The 16684-nt window shown below is 44.0% G+C and overlaps 1 protein-coding gene across 1 annotated transcript in view; it reads left to right on the top strand.

Moving 5' to 3' along the window:
- The first annotated feature begins 250 nt into the window (after positions 1 to 250).
- Positions 251 to 16684, top strand: part of LOC142579617 (O-methyltransferase MdmC-like) — a 35919-nt gene continuing 19485 nt past the window's right edge. Inside the window, exon 1 of the mRNA XM_075690008.1 lies at positions 251 to 476. Within this exon, the coding sequence (XP_075546123.1) occupies positions 348 to 476 (129 nt within the window). The 5' untranslated portion in view covers positions 251 to 347. The remainder of the gene's footprint in view (positions 477 to 16684) is intronic.

The raw sequence follows: 16684 nt of genomic DNA on the forward strand, positions 1-16684 counted from the left end.
TATACATGGGTTACGTACACAAGCGCGTTTGCTGGTTCTCGCTTTCGTCCGATACAGCAGCAGACAGACGCAGCAGCTAAACAGTAACAGAGAGGGCAGGTAAACCAAGCTCCGTTTTGATAGACCTAGTAACAAATTCTCACTGGTATGTTAACTCCAACTCATTGCAACGCCGCCGTCCCACCTGTGCCGCTAGGCATGCGCCGCCTTGCCACAGCTGGCTGCAACCCCGCTCAGGCCAATTTTTTCTGCGCATTAGCTGGCCGGCGCCCCTTGCTTCACTGTCGGCACCGGCATTTGGCTGCCGCTCGTCCTGCGCGACACTCGAGAGTCTGTCTACTCCCTTCATGTTTCCAATGGCAGACAACAACGGTGATGGTCACTTCGCCAAGCCGTACCATCTTGGGCCTCGGATCGCCGACTATGTGACCAACCACAGTGGTCGCCTGAACCCGGTTTTGTCGAAACTTTGCCAAGTAATGTAGCCCTTCTTCTCTGCGCATGGGAATTATTGATTGCACGTAGTTCCAATTGTAAATTGGCGTTCTCATGCTATGAAGCTTTTACAGCGTTAGCATTCTTGCGGTTTTTCACGGGTATTCCAGGGGCTAAATTTCTATATATCTATGTATGTTTCTATGTAACCACTTTCCCGCCCACCTAGGTCAGTGCGTAGTATGTGGGGCTCTTCGACGATCCTCTTTCCCACCAACATGGGTCACTATAGATACGAAACTCGTATCTATAGATACGGAGCAGCTCTTGAATGAAGTTATTTGACGCTGACTCATTATGTGTTAATCGGCCGGGGCTGGTCTTCAATGAACCTCTGTTGTGCCAACCTACTTGGTTCACTGGGTATGTGTTAGCAGGTATGTGCCGCTCTACAATAACAACAACAACAAAAAACATTCTTTAAAGTTCATCGATGTAGGGTGGAACCAAACCCTCGTCACACGGTTTCCTCAAAAACAGCGACTTAACGCTTTAGCAGGCTGCGCATGAAATGCACTTGGTATGTGCCCCTCTTTAGTGAACCTTTCGCCATCTTGGGCCACTTTGCATGTGTCGCTGTGTGTGCGGCAAGCAAGGAAAAAAAATCATCAGGATTCGCACGCACCGGCGCGCCGCGCGTCTAGTCTCGGAGGCTACACGGGGACTTCACGGCAGCGCCACCAGATAGCGCAGCGTGTCCAGAAAGAAGCGCGAGAGAAAAGACTGGCTGCCACATGGCGCGCGTCTCAGCGTTAGCACGAATCGCCGCGCCGTGCATTTCGAAAGCCACGCGCAAGGTTCGCGGCGGCGGCGCCAGATGGCAACGAGTGTTCTTAAGGGAACGCGAAAGAGGAGCCCCAGTGCAGTCGAAGTCTCATAGAGAACTGGTTTCGACGGTACCAATACGTTGCGTCGGTATATTGATTCAATGCTAAACGTATTACCGCCGACATTCATCGTGAGATGAGTTCTGCCGAATTTTTCTTATGAAAGAGATTAGAAACGACAGACTGAAAGAGGCATTATTAGAATAAGAATTATTTGGTGTGGAAATTTGTGCCAGCGAAAAATTGCAGACTCCGTACTGGAATTATTCCTTTAGCTTTCCACGGAACCGTAGAAAACATTTCATTCTTTCTTCAAGTACCCATAAACACGCGCCGCTTGTTTGTCGGTTGTGTACCATCACAATCTTTGGCACAGAGACTCCGACAATATTTTCAACGTGTGAGCCTACCTTTCTGGAAAAGCCAAAAAGCTGTTTCACTTGCGATTTGCCCAACCTAAAAAGATGCGAGTTAGTCATGGAGGAAGAGCATTCTCATGGCGTTGAGGAACAAGCCAGCTGAACTGTTGGACAAAGTACTCATGTAGGAAAAGAAGGGCAATGACACTGTTGATTATTTCTTCGAAAAATGACATTCACTGTACGATGCGATATCAAAGGTTACATAATCACGGATCGTACCTCTTATAATACGTCGAATGCGGAAAGAATAATACAAAAAAAGACCACGAAAGGTGCCTTTAACGTTTGAGGAGCTGCTTCAAGGTTCAGAAAAATCAGGCTGAATATCAATCAAATATCAATCGATTGACATGTACGCACAGTGTTGCCAAAATTTTTTAAAGCGTGTCACTGGAACGAGATAGAAAGGTGGCTAAATTTTCGGCAAATTTTGCTGAAAACTCGGTAAAACTGTCAGTAAGCATATTGAGTAAATTTCAGGCAACGTAGACGCTTTGGAACACTATAATGTAAGCTAACATGTCGTAAATCATTTACCGCGACATTTTCGTTTGTCTAGGCCCGGGCTCGTGCGGCTGAGAAATAAAAACGAAGTTAACGAGAAGTGTATCGTGGATTAATATAATAGTTTGCGAATTCAATAAAACTCAAAGCCTCTTTCCTAAAAAAAAATGGTTGAACGCGAAGCTTTCCTTCAATGCAAATTGAATCAAAATCAATCTAAAGCCAATGACCACGCAACGAACTCAAGAAATGCTGAGCGACCCGATGCTATGCACACGTGATTTGATTGCTTGTCTAGGATTTTATTTTGTAGATCCTAAGAACGAGCCCGTGTTCATGCGCACTTGCTCTCTCCGATAAGCTGGGAAGCTCAGTTAATCGCGACAGGGGTGGTGTCATGTCTAGCAGACGCAACTTGCGCTTAATTCCAGTAGCGGCGTTTACAGTAGCGGCGTTTACATGAATACGACAGAAGCGTATCGTATCAACTTTCAAGCGTATCGCATCTCATGTAAACGAGGTAATTCGCTAGGAAAGCGTATCGTATCCAATACGCCAAACAAGGGTAGTTTGAGATGGAGAATGCGCATTTCAGCGGCGCATGTAAGCAAAAGCGTATCGCATCAGGAATTATGGAAAAGCATTCGCTGCGTGATTACAACCGGCCAAAAACCAGCGGCGCCGCCGTATGGCAGCGGAAGCATGTTTACCGAAAGTAGGGGGCTCATTTCGAAATGTGACACCAGATGGCGCTAGCTTGCCAGCCAGTGAGATGCGCATACATGTAAGCGGAGGTGCATGAGCGGAATACGATGCGGCAAGATAATACGATACGCTCCTACCGTATTCATGTAAACGCGGCTAGGGAAATTTGTGCGCATGCGCTACTCTTGCTGAGGTCGTCGCTTCTTGCCGTTATCAGGCACTGACCGGCCGGCCGGCCAGCCGACGCTGGCGCGGTACTGCGAATGTAATTAGCACGCAAAGGCACATGGCGCACAATGCCGCTTTTCTAGTTTTTGCCATTCTAGAAAGGAGGGTTAAATACGCACTTGGTCACACGTGAACGCAGTGATAGCAATTACGTGACATTTACGCTTGTTAAGTGCTACGCTTCCGCCTCTTTCATGACGTAACAGAAAGCTCATCATCATCATCATCATCATCATCATCATCATCATCATCATCAGCCTATTTACGCCCACTGCAGGGCAAAGGCCTCTCCCATACTTCTCCAACTACCCCGGTCATGTACTAATTGTGGCCATGTTGTCCCTGCAAATGTCTTAACGTCATCCGCCCACCTAATTTTCTGCCGCCCCCTGATACGCTTCCCTTCCCTTGGAATCCAGTCCGTAACCCTTAATGACCATCGGTTATCTTCCCTCCTCATTACATGTCCGGCCCATGCCCATTTCTTTTTCTTGATTTCAACTAAGATGTCATTTACCCGCGTTTGTTGCCTCACCCAATCTGCTCTTTTCTTATCCCTTAACGTTGCACCCATCATTCTTCTTTCCATAGCTCGTTGCGTCGTCCTCAATTTCAGCAGAACCCTTTTCGTAAGCCTCCAGGTTTCTGCCCCATATGTCAGTAATGGTAACACACAGCTGTTATACACTTTCCTTTTGAGGGATAGTGGCAACCTGCTGTTCATGATTTGAGAATGCCTGCCAAACGCACCCCAGCCCATTCTTATTCTTCTGGTTATTTCAGTCTCATGATCCGGATCCGTGGTCACTACCTGCCCTAAGTAGATGTATTCCCTTACCACTTCCAGTGCCTCGCTACCTATCGTAAACTGCTGTTCTCTTCCGAGACTGTTAAACATTACTTTAGTTTTCTGCAGATTAATTTTCAGACCCACCCTTCTGCTTTGCCTCTCCAGGTCAGTGAGCATGCATTGCAATTGGTCTCCTGAGTTACTAAGCAAGGCAATATCATCAGCGAATCGCTAGTTGCTAAGGTATTCTCCATCAACTTTTATCCCCAATTCTTCCCACTCCAGGTCTCCGAATACCTCCTGTAAACATGCTGTGAATAGCATTAGAGAGATCGTATATCCCTGCCTGACGCCTTGCTTTATTGAGATTTTGTTGCTTTCTTTGTGGAGGACTACGGTGGCTGTGGAGCCGCTATAGATATCTTCCAGTATCTTTACATATGGCTCATCTACACCCTGATTCTGTAATGCCTCCATGACTGCTGAGGTTTCGACTGAATCAAACGCTTTCTCGTAATCAATGAAAGCTATATATAAGGGTTGGTTATATACTGCACATTTCTCTATCACCTGATTGATAGTGTGAATATGGTCTATTGTTGAGTAGCCTTTACGGAATCCTGCCTGGTCCATTGGTTGAGAGAAGTCTAAGATGTTCCTGATTCTATTTGCGATTACCTTAGTAAATACTTTGTAGGCAACGGACAGTAAGCTGATCGGTCTATAATTTTTCAAGTCTTTGGCGTCCCCTTTCTTATGGATTAGGATTATGTTAGCGTTCTTCCAAGATTCCGGTACGCTCGAGGTTATGAGGCATTGCGTATACAGGGTGGCCAGTTTCTCTAGAACAATCTGACCACCATCCTTCAACAAATCTGCTGTTACCTGATCCTCCCCAGCTGACTTCCCCCTTTGCATAGCTCCTAAGGCTTTCTTTACTTCTTCTGGCGTTACCTGTGGGATTTCGAATTCCTCTAGGCTATTCTCTCTTCCACTATTGTCGTGGGTGCCACTGGTACTGTATAAATCTCTATAGAACTCCTCAGCCACTTGAACTATCTCATCCATATTACTAACGATATTGCCGGTTTGTCTCTTAACGCACACATCTGATTCTTGCCTATTCCTAGTTTCTTTTTCACTGTTTTTGGGCTTCCTCCGTTCCTGAGAGCCTGTTCAATTCTATCCCTATTATAGTTCCTGATGTGCGCAGTCTTACGCTTGTTGATTAGCTTAGAAAGTTCTGCGAGTTCTATTCTAGCTGTAGGGTTAGAGGCTTTCATACATTGGCGTTTCTTGATCAGATCTTTCGTCTCCTGCGATAGCTTACTGGTTTCCTGTCTAACGGCGTTACGACCGACTTCTATTGCGCACTCCTTAATGATACCCATGAGATTGTCGATCATTGCTTCAACACTAAGGTCCTCTTCCTGAGTTAAAGCCGAATACCTGTTCTGTAGCTTGATCCGGAATTCCTCTAGTTTCCCTCTTACCGCTAACTCATTGATTGGCTTCTTGTGTACCAGTTTCTTCCGTTTCCTCCTCAAGTCTAGGCTAATTCGAGTTCTTACCATCCTATGGTCACTGCAGCGTACCTTGCTGAGCACGTCTACATCTTGTATGATGCCAGGGTTCGCGCAGAGTATGAAGTCGATTTCATTTCTAGTCTCACCATTCGGGCTCCTCCACGTACACTTTCGGCTAGCCCGCTTGCGGAAAAAGGTATTCATTATCCGCATATTATTCTGTTCTTCAAACTCTACTAATAACTCTCCTCTGCTATTCCTAGAGCCTATGCCATATTCCCCCAATGACTTGTCTCCAGCCTGCTTCTTGCCTACCCTGGCATTGAAGTCGCCCATCAGTATAGTGTATTTTGTTTTTACTTTACCCATCGCCGATTCCACGTCTTCATAAAAGCTTTCGACTTCCTGGTCATCATGACTGCATGTAGGGGCATAGACTTGTACCACCTTCAATTTGCACCTCTTATTAAGTTTCACAACAAGACCTGCCACCCTCTCATTAATGCTATAGAATTCCTGTATGTTACGAGCTATTTCCTGATTAATCAGGAATCCGACTCCTAGTTCTCGTCTCTCCGCTCAGCCCCGGTAGCACAGTACGTGCCCGGTTTTTAGCACTGTATATGCTTCTTTTGTCCTCCTAACCTCACTGAGCCCTATTATATCCCATTTACTACCCTCTAATTCCTCCAATAACACTGCTAGACTCGCCTCACTAGATAACGTTCTAACCATATAATGATCTCGCATTAATACTGCACCGAGCTTTCTGGTTAGGGGCTGGTCTGGTTTTTTCTCTTGCACCTAACCAGAAAGCTGGGTGCAGTATTAATGCGAGATCATTATATGTCCCATGAGGCAAAAAATCCGGCGTGATGTAGCGATTGTACCAAAAATGACCGAGAGCGCAAAGAGTAAAAACAAGTCGAAAAGTGCTCAGATTGACGTTAAATTTCTCAGGGATGTTCCTGTAAATAAAGTAAATAGTGGCTTTGAAAACAAAATTTGTGTCTGGCTGTAAATCGAACCCGAGCCTCCGGGATGCAAGACGAGCACGCTCCTCCGACGCGCCGGCTTCTCCACGGTTCTGGCTGACTAAAAGTGTGCCTAGTGTGTGCGTCATAGCACACGTGACAACCATCTGGTTGCGACGCTAGAGTAAGGTGACTTGAGGTGAAGTTAATAAATGTGAATTAAAGTGGAACAAGGTCGATTACAGTTGACTAGGTTGAGTTAAAGTGGATTAATGCGCATTAAGGTTTGTGCTGATCACGGCACACAGCACCAACCTTAATGCGCATTAATCCACTTTAACTTAACCTAGTCAACTGTAATCGACCTTGTACCTGGCTCCGGACAGGCCGCCATTGGAATCAGAACCTGGCAACGTTTAACGTTAGAAGGCTATCTAGTGAGGCGAGTCTAGCAGTGTTATTGGAGGAATTAGAGGGTAGTAAATGGGATATAATAGGGCTCAGTGAGGTTAGGAGGACAAAAGAAGCATATACAGTGCTAAAAAGCGGGCATGTACTGTGTTACCGGGGCTTAGCGGAGAGACGAGGACTAGGAGTCGGATTCCTGATTAATAAGGAAATAGCTGGTAACATACAGGAATTCTATAGCATTAACGAGAGGGTGGCAGGTCTTGTTGTGAAACTTAATAAGAGGTACAAATTGAAGGTGGTACAAGTCTATGCCCCTACATGCAGTCATGATGACCAGGAAGTCGAAAGCTTTTATGAAGACGTGGAATCGGCGATGGGTAAAGTCAAAACAAAATACACTATACTGATGGGCGACTTCAATGCCAGGGTAGGCAAGAAGCAGGCTGGAGACAAGTCAGTGGGGGAATATGGCATAGGCTCTAGGAATAGCAGAGGAGAATTATTAGTAGAGTTTGCAGAACAGAATAATATGCGGATAATGAACACCTTTTTCCGCAAGCGGGTTAGTCGAAAGTGGACGTGGAGGAGCCCGAATGGTGAGACTAGAAATGAAATCGACTTCATACTCTGCGCGAACCCTGGCATCATACAAGATGTAGACATACTCAGCAAGGTACGCTGCAGTGACCATAGGATGGTAAGAACTCGAATTAGCCTAGACTTGAGGAGGGAACGGAAGAAACTGGTACACAAGAAGCCAATCAATGAGTTAGCGGTAAGAGGGAAACTAGAGGAATTCCGGATCAAGCTACAGAACAGGTATTCGGCTTTAACTCAGGAAGAGGACCTTAGTGTTGAAGCAATGAACGACTATCTCATGGGAACCATTAAGGAGTGCGCAATAGAAGTCGGTGGTAACTCCGTTAGACAGGAAACCAGTAAGCTATCGCAGGAGACGAAAGATCTGATCAAGAAACGCCAATGTATGAAAGCCTCTAACCCTACAGCTAGAATAGAACTGGCAGAACTTTCTAAGTTTATCAACAAGCGTAAGACAGCGGACATCAGGAACTATAATATGGATAGAATTGAACAGGCTCTCAGGAACGGAGGAAGCCTAAAAACAGTGAAGAAGAAACTAGGAATAGGCAAGAATCAGATGTGTGCGTTAAGAGACAAAGCCGGCAATATCGTTACTAATATGGATGAGATAGTTCAAGTGGCTGAGGAGTTCTATAGAGATTTATAGAGTACCAGTGGCACCCACGACGATAGTGGAAGAGAGAATAGCCTAGAGGAATTCGAAATCCCACAGGTAACGCCAGAAGAAGTAAAGAAAGCCTTAGGAGCTATGCAAAAGGGGAAGGCAGCTGGGGAGGATCAGGTAACAGCAGATTTGTTGAAGGATGGTGGTCAGATTGTTCTAGAGAAACTGGCCACCCTGTATACGCAATGCCTCATAACCTCGAGCGTACCGGAATCTTGGAAGAACGCTAACATAATCCTAATCCATAAGAAAGGGGACGCCAAAGACTTGAAAAATTATAGACCGATCAGCTTACTGTCCGTTACCTACAAAGTATTTACTAAGGTAATCGCAAATAGAATCAGGAACACCTTAGACTTCTGTCAACCAAAGGACCAGGCAGGATTCCGTAAAGGCTACTCAACAATAGACCATATTCACACTATCAATCAAGTGATAGAGAAATGTGCAGAATATAACCAACCGTTATATATAGCTTTCATTGATTACGAGAAAGCGTTTGATTCAGTCGAAACCTCAGCAGTCATGGAGGCATTACGGAATCAGGGTGTAGATGAGCCATATGTAAAGATACTGGAAGATATCTATAGCGGCTCCACAGCCACCGTAGTCCTCCACAAAGAAAGCAACAAAATCCCTATAAAGAAAGGCGTCAGACAGGGAGATACGATATCTCCAATGCTATTCACAGCATGTTTACAGGAGGTATTCAGAGGCCTGGAGTGGGAAGAATTGGGGATAAAAGCTGATGGAGAATACCTTAGCAACTTGCGATTCGCTGATGATATTGCCTTGCTTAGTAACTCAGGAGACCAATTGCAATGCATGCTCACTGACCTGGAGAGGCAAAGCAGAAGGGTGGGTCTGAAAATTAATCTGCAGAAAACTAAAGTAATGTTTAACAGTCTCGGAAGAGAACAGCAGTTTACGATAGGTAGCGAGGCACTGGAAGTGGTAAGGGAATACATCTACTTAGGGCAGGTAGTGACCACGGATCCGGATCATGAGACTGAAATAACCAGAAGAATAAGAATGGGCTGGGGTGCGTTTGGCAGGCATTCTCAAATCATGAACAGCAGGTTGCCACTATCCCTCAAAAGGAAAGTGTATAACAGCTGTGTGTTACCAGTACTCACATATGGGGCAGAAATCTGGAGACTTACGAAAAGGGTTCTGCTGAAATTGAGGACGACGCAACGAGCTATGGAAAGAAGAATGATGGGTGTGACGTTAAGGGATAAGAAAAGAGCAGATTGGGTGAGGCAACAAACGCGGGTAAACGACATCTTAGTTGAAATCAAGAAAAAGAAATGGGCATGGGCCGGACATGTAATGAGGAGGGAAGATAACCGATGGTCACTAAGGGTTACGGACTGGATTCCAAGGGAAGGGATGCGTAGCAGGGGGCGGCAGAAAGTTAGGTGGGCGGATGACATTAAGACGTTTGCAGGGACAACATGGCCACAATTAGTACATGACCGGGGTAGTTGGAGAAGTATGGGAGAGGCCTTTGCCCTGCAGTGGGCGTAACTAGGCTGATGATGATGATGATGATGATGATGATGATGATGATGAAGGTTGGTGCAAGTTAGAGCAAGGTGGATTAAGGTAGAGTTGTTAAGGGCACGTGAAAATGTATGGCGTCACGTATCATGGTCACGTGATAATTGGAAGTGACATTGGTTCCTAGTTGCTCATGTATGACGTCACGCCACGTGTTACATCATGAAGACTATAATGAAGCAATCACAAGATGAAGAAAGTTTGCTCCTGCAGTGAGACAGTTCTTCATGCACATGAATTGTTTATCTTAAATATATTCTACCTGTTGTGTGCATCCGATTTTACCATGTAATGTGAACATGTAAGATGTTTTCTTTAATTGATACACTAGCTCTTTCTTATGCATTCTTTTTTCTTTTACATTCATACTGATGTAAATTTCCCTCTCCCTTCTGTTTTATGTTGCCATTCTATACATAATGAAGAGTCTGCATTATTGTGCTTTAATTTTTGGGCCGATGACTAGCCTGCGGCTACGGGTCCAAACAGTGTTGGACACATTTCTATTGTGTTTTCAAGTATTAATAAAAAATTCGAATTTAATCTGAATTTGAACTCGTAGCTACTTGGCAATAGTTCTGAATGATTGCGGTATGGCGATTAATGAACGCAGAGAAAGAAAAGAGAAGAACAGAACTCAAACACATTGTAGTATTTAAGAAGTCTTTAATGGTGATAACTTAGAGAAGTCACAATGGTTTCGCGTTTAAATCAGGCAGGGATACTTAAGTGATTGTCAATTTCTTTTGTCTAAATGCCATGAGCTTCGCGTGAACGAGCTCAGCCGCTTCAATATATGCGGTTTTCTGTAGTTGCTACCACAAATTTTGATAGTTTCTACCATAAATTTTAGTGTAATAGGTCCTGGTAAACTTATTTACTGCAACTCTTGCGAATGTCCACCAATTCAACGTATTAGAAGGTCATCCTTACTTCAACGTCGCTAAAATACTGCCAGTGGTTGTGTCACGTCGCTAAAAATTGTCGCCGGTTGCTGAACAAAAACATTTGTCGGTAGACAGACGAGAAAGTCGTTAAATCTAGTGAGAGAATTGCTAAAATGGCAACGCTCTAGCACACATCTCTTGAACAATGACGCGCATCGTCATTCGGCATTGGTATAATCTTGGATAACAACAGATCATATTCACCGCAGGCCCAAACATACTGTTTGTTCGCGAAACCTATCGGAGTTTGCAGCTATGACGGAATTCGCAGAGAGTTCACGAATAGAATCACTACAGTTGTTATTTTTAGAAACCAGGTTGCCATTGTGAAGAGCAACACTATGTCTGGTGTCGATCTCAACTTTCTTCTGTCGCAACTCGACATAATATTTCTGAAGATGAACATGCCGTGGAATGATTTCATTACAATTGATAACATTTGGGAATGCTCCCATATTAAAGAAGCGCAAAGCAGAACGGCCACGTGCGCCAAGGAAGTGACGCTGAACTATCCGGACGTCAATTTCTTTGGTTATGTTGAACGTGGCGGACAGTTTTGTAAGTGCCTTCGAAATAAAGAAAGCTGGTAAGTGCAACGTGACTATTTCGCGGCAAGCTGCAAATACAGAACACAATAAACGGGCCCTATATTCCAAAATTACAATTCACGGCCACAAGGTACTGTCGTAGCAATAGAATCCGCGGATCCAGTTTTTTTTTTGGGTGAAAGAAGCAATCAAGTACATTGGTGCCGTATTCTGAGACCAGCATCACTTTTGACATATCCATCCCCAAAATGAGCTAAATCATGCATTGGCGTTGCAGTTATCGTTCCGAACTTTTGTGAAACAATTAACAGGAATTAAGGTCAATATATTTCGCACTACATTTCGAAGACGCCAATTGGCGTTAGCTTTAGGAGTGTCACTAAACAACCATGATGCCACAACTGTTCAATTTAGCAGTATCAGCATCTAACAAAGTGAACAATGAAAAAAATTTAATTAGTGAATGTTCTGATATAAAATTCGCCTGGACATTCCAATTTTAAATATATCGTAGTTTGAACGCATTCGGAGCTGTTCGAAAATGTTTTCGCTGTGGAGCTATAGAATCTTTGTCGCCCGCAGAGACCTGCCATATCCCTTCGCAATGGTTCATTCTTATTTTTTCTGAATTTTTGTGTTTATTTATCGTATAGAAGCTGGGAACCATAGCGACACTGAGACATCCCTGGCATTGCTAAACCATTGGTTGTAAGCCCGCTCCCCTAGTTTCGAAGCAGCCGAGGCGGCAGCTGTGCCCACGTGATCCCTCAATGCACGTCACGCTGACCGACACACCAGTCTTTCACGTGGTCAATCTCGCTCCCATCTGCAGACAGCGCGCATCGCAATCTTCAGCTTCGAGCCTTCGCTCTTTTAGTTGCGAGCAGCTGGTCGAGCTGATGTACACCTTTTGATGAACGCGTACAAAATAGGCTGCCGTTCGGATGAAAAAAACTCGGGCGCGGGGTTTCAGAGAGTAATGAATAGCCTTATCATTGCTGCAAAATTCTGCTGGCTATACGTTTACAACATCTTGGTTTGTCGAAGCAAGAGAAACGACCACGTTCCTCAGCTTTAAGCAGCGCTGCATGCAGTCGGTAATGCATGGCTCACAGTCAGCGCGAGAAAGCACTAATTCTTTTTGCGGGTTTTGACGCAAAACTTTCGACGAGTTGACTAAAAAATACTGAAGAAGAAAGTGCGAAGCCGATCAGCTTTCTAGCAAACCTTCATGAGGTTAATTTCCGTCGTGCTTTGTTGGCCTTGTCGGAGCACTTCCGAGCGTTTATGAAGGACTACGCTCAAACGAAGTGCCTCACAGCCTTATCTAAGAAAGGCGTTACATTCATGTGGTCCGACGAGTACGAACGCTCCTATTTCTCATTTGCGCTCTGCGGAAATTAGGACCGCTCTAAAGCGTAACGAGTGTGCCTACAGACAGGTCAAAAATGGTCGAACCTTTACAATTGTGTAGGAGAATTTCGCCTCCTGCAGTCACTCTGAAATCATCTGCTTAAGCGAGATCACAAGTCTCACATTGAGCCATTGGAGAACAGCGCCTCTAATCGGCCGGTGGACGTTTGGAGACAACATAGTACGCGCCCTCGTAAACGTCGAGATCGTATCCGTGTGCTTATCCCCGTGGTGGAAAAGTGCAAGCAGTCACCTGATTCTTTCGTTGTTCATTTTTCTTCTCTACATAGACGGTCGGCTGACAGCACTATCTACGAGACGCGCTATTCTGCTGCAACTTCCAGCTCGGTACTTTTTCACGACAATATCATCAGTGAATGCCTCAGGCATCTAAGGCCAATGTTCTCCCGCGGCATAGATGGCTATTCGGCAGGCATCATCAAAGCCTACGGCTGCATGTTTGTACCTGTGCTGACATCAGCACTGTACAACTGTTTTAACATTAGCGCTTTCCCGCATGCTTGGAAAACCACTCGCGTTTTTCGTTAGTTCGGCCCCCAAACTTATTTCGCGAACTATCACCACATTCCTCTTCTCTCTGCAATGTTCAAGCTTTTCAAATTTGCTATGGAGAGTGTATTGTTATTCAGCGAGCAAAATGTTCTTGTTAGTAATTAGCATACTCGTATATTTATTTCCGGCCTCTGAGCGACCATACCCCTTATCAGCTTTATGATAGAAGTTTACACGTCCGTCACGCATTGGGGTCAAGTTGATGCTGTGTGCCACGACCTCCGCTAAGCCTTTGACGAGGTCAATCATCCCCTACTCCTCAAGAACATAGATCACTACGGTGTTCAGTCTGCAACTATTATGCAGCTATTTCTTCGATGCTTCCTGCCTTTTTGTAGTCAATGATAATCTTTTTTGTATATACGGTTTCTAGTGGTATGTCCGAAGGTTCAGAGTAAAGTTCGTTCCTCTTATATTTATCAGTGACCTAGCCTCAGCAATCCAGAAGTCTTCAATTACTATAAGCGCTGACAACATCAAAATATTTAGGGAGATTCACATTATTGAAGTCTGCCGCTTTCAGCAGTCTAACCTATTCTCATTCTTTCAATAGTGCCAATTGAGCGGGCTCACAATAAATGAATCTAGAACGACAATTATGGGGTATTAGCGCAAAACCCATAAAATAGTATTTCTTTATTCTGCTTGGTCATGCAGTGTCGACGAGGCTTGTTGAAATAAGCGACCTCGGTGCTCTTTTTGCTAGTGCGTTAAGCTTCTTCGCCTACTCTAGGCGAGTAAAACCGCGAGGCCAGTGCAGACTTACGAGAGGTTTGCGTTCCCCACTTCCCTTCCTCAATTCGTTCACATACATCTGTACTTCATTACTCGAATACGACTCGGCGGTGTAGAGCGGCGCCAGCAATTCGAATAGCATTTAATTAAGCCTGTGCAGAAAAGAAAAAAAAAAGTTGCCGAGTATACAAAAACATCGTACTCTTACCTCACGGCACACAACTTTTCAAGTCTCCTACGTTTCCGTCACGTAACTGTGACATAGCCGTACCGACGTCCTCTTTTGGAATTGAGTCATTCATGGAATTTTTACAGGCACAGATATCTAATCAGTTCTATTACGATCATTACGAATTCCTCAGAAGACTACCGGAAATAGACGTTCGTGACTCTTCCAGCAGACACTGGCCTCTGCACAGAATGCAAAGTCTATACAACAGTCACTTTCCCCATATTGATACGTCTTATAACGCGTTGTCGTCATCCTGTTCCGAGTTTGTGTTTGCTCTCGAGCCTTCTTTTTTGCTCCGCTCTTCTCCTGTCTTCCCATAGATCCTCTTTCCTTCTGAACAGGTACCTTCGAGAATAACAGGGTTAATTTTGTGAAAAACATTCGAGCACCGAGGGTCATTTTCGCATGCTTGACTTCGGATACGCATGTAGCTGAAGTCGCGTAAAGCATTGCTGAAGCGTGTGGTGCGCTTTCTGGATCCTGACACTTGGTCCGGCTCAAAATAAAACTGCTATTCTATAACGTTCCTTATTGTACCCACAATAATTGCTGTAACGTTGTTTGGGGAGATACATCACAACAAAATATTTACAAGCTTCTCGTGTTCGAAAAAGAAAGCACTTCATCATATCGCGAATGCACCATATGACGCTCCCACAAGGGAGCTCTTTAAGAGATTTAATGTGCTTCCACTAAAAATAATTTGTGATTTCAACGTTGTATTGAAGTACGAGCACAGCTTCAAAAATAACATTCAGATGTTCCTTAAGCTGAGTTATGCAAAATAAACCTTGTGAAACACTATACAATGTATTGCAGCTACGCCATTGGGGCCATACCCTTTTCTCGCACGTATTACTGTGTCAGGAGGCTGTAATGTCGTTTGCCTGGCTTTCTCAATTTTCTAGACAGTAAGGACATTGACGTAAGCACAATACCAAAAAAGATGTGGAAATATTATTTACTTGAAACTGTGAAATAGCGTGAAGATCTTTCGTTCTAATATTTTCTTTCGGGGGGAGGGAAAGGGGGGGGCCCTCGATATTGTGACATGGGATCCTTAACTCGACAGCGCTCAACAACAAATCTCTCTCTCTCTCTCTCTTTCTCCTTTTTTCAATGTTAGTGGCTTTGTCCTACTGCTTGGCAATATTTTCAGTGCGGAACATGCTGGATAATGGAGCACTTTGCAGAGGGCTGTTTAGCTATCTGGTAACCGCTCTTCGAGATTACGGCTGGTCTTGTGGCGTTCTTTTCGTTTGTAGCGTTTTTAAATCTATAGATGCTCAGGAAAGTATGTTGATTTTCTTTTATGCAAATGTGTGTTTTGTGGCATGCTTTCGATGCAAGCGCTGCGATATGTGTGCTGAGATATGTGAACACTTTGCGCATTTGAATTAATGTGTTTGGTTATGAGTACGCTACTTAAAGTCATTTTCGTTGTTTTTTCTCTCTTCCGCTTATTTTATTTTGCCTGCACAGTAATCTGAGTTGTTTGTTGTACTTGCGTCAGAACTATGGTATAGGAATTCAGCCAAGCTGCTGTCTGAACGGCCTTTATTCCTGTCCTAGTTCTTCTTGCACTCTGATGTGCGATATCTGAACTTTCTTTCTTTTTGTATTGAATAAGTGTGTTGAATAGAACGAAATGAAGAATTCAATGTAAGTTCATCGAATGGGCACTTCTGGATATCGAAGGTGTTCAAGCTCCGTTATTCACCGTGTCGCCTATTGTGTATGGCTGTACTCTTTCTGTGAGTGTTGTGTTATTGCTGGATTGTTGCTCATTTTGAACTTATTTGTTCTGTTCTTTGTTATTCTTTTCGATCTATTTTTTTACCTGATAACTTTTGGTCATAGTTTTACATTTTAACCGTTATGGGCCCCATGTCGTAGAAAATATGTGTGCATATTTAGGCACATGTATATGCCATGCCTTGCTATATGAAATACGGTATATGCGGGTTCTATTCCCCCGCCAGTTTGTCATTAAAGTCTTAAAAGGCTATAGATAACGCAAGTTTTACTGTTTTTGCCATTGAATTTCGAACACCCTGTGTCTGGCGCCAACAAACCCGCTTTAACTAACTAACTAACTAACTAACTAACTAACTAACTAACTAACTAACTAACTAACTAACTAACTAACTAACTAACTAACTAACTAACTAACTAACTAACTAACCAACTAACCAACTAACCAACCAACTAACTAACTAACTAATTAATTAACTAACTAACTAACTAACTAACTAACTAACTAACTAACTAACTAACTAACTAACTAACTAACTAACTAACTAACTAACTAACTAAGGTTGCTCATACCTTGTCTTCATTCTTGACAAAGTTATTCCTCTGAATTTTTGGAATGATAGCCCGCAAGCAAATGTCATGAAGCAAAACATCCACAGCGTATGCGTTTTAGGTTAAATCTTCTCAGATTTAAATATTCAAAGTGCGAAACAATAACGCAAACCTGAAAGTATTTGGGGCACGGCTGTGCGCTACCTGGAGATCGGTC

This window comes from Dermacentor variabilis, chromosome 4, assembly GCF_050947875.1.
Source record: "Dermacentor variabilis isolate Ectoservices chromosome 4, ASM5094787v1, whole genome shotgun sequence".
NCBI classification, from domain to species: domain Eukaryota; kingdom Metazoa; phylum Arthropoda; class Arachnida; order Ixodida; family Ixodidae; genus Dermacentor; species Dermacentor variabilis.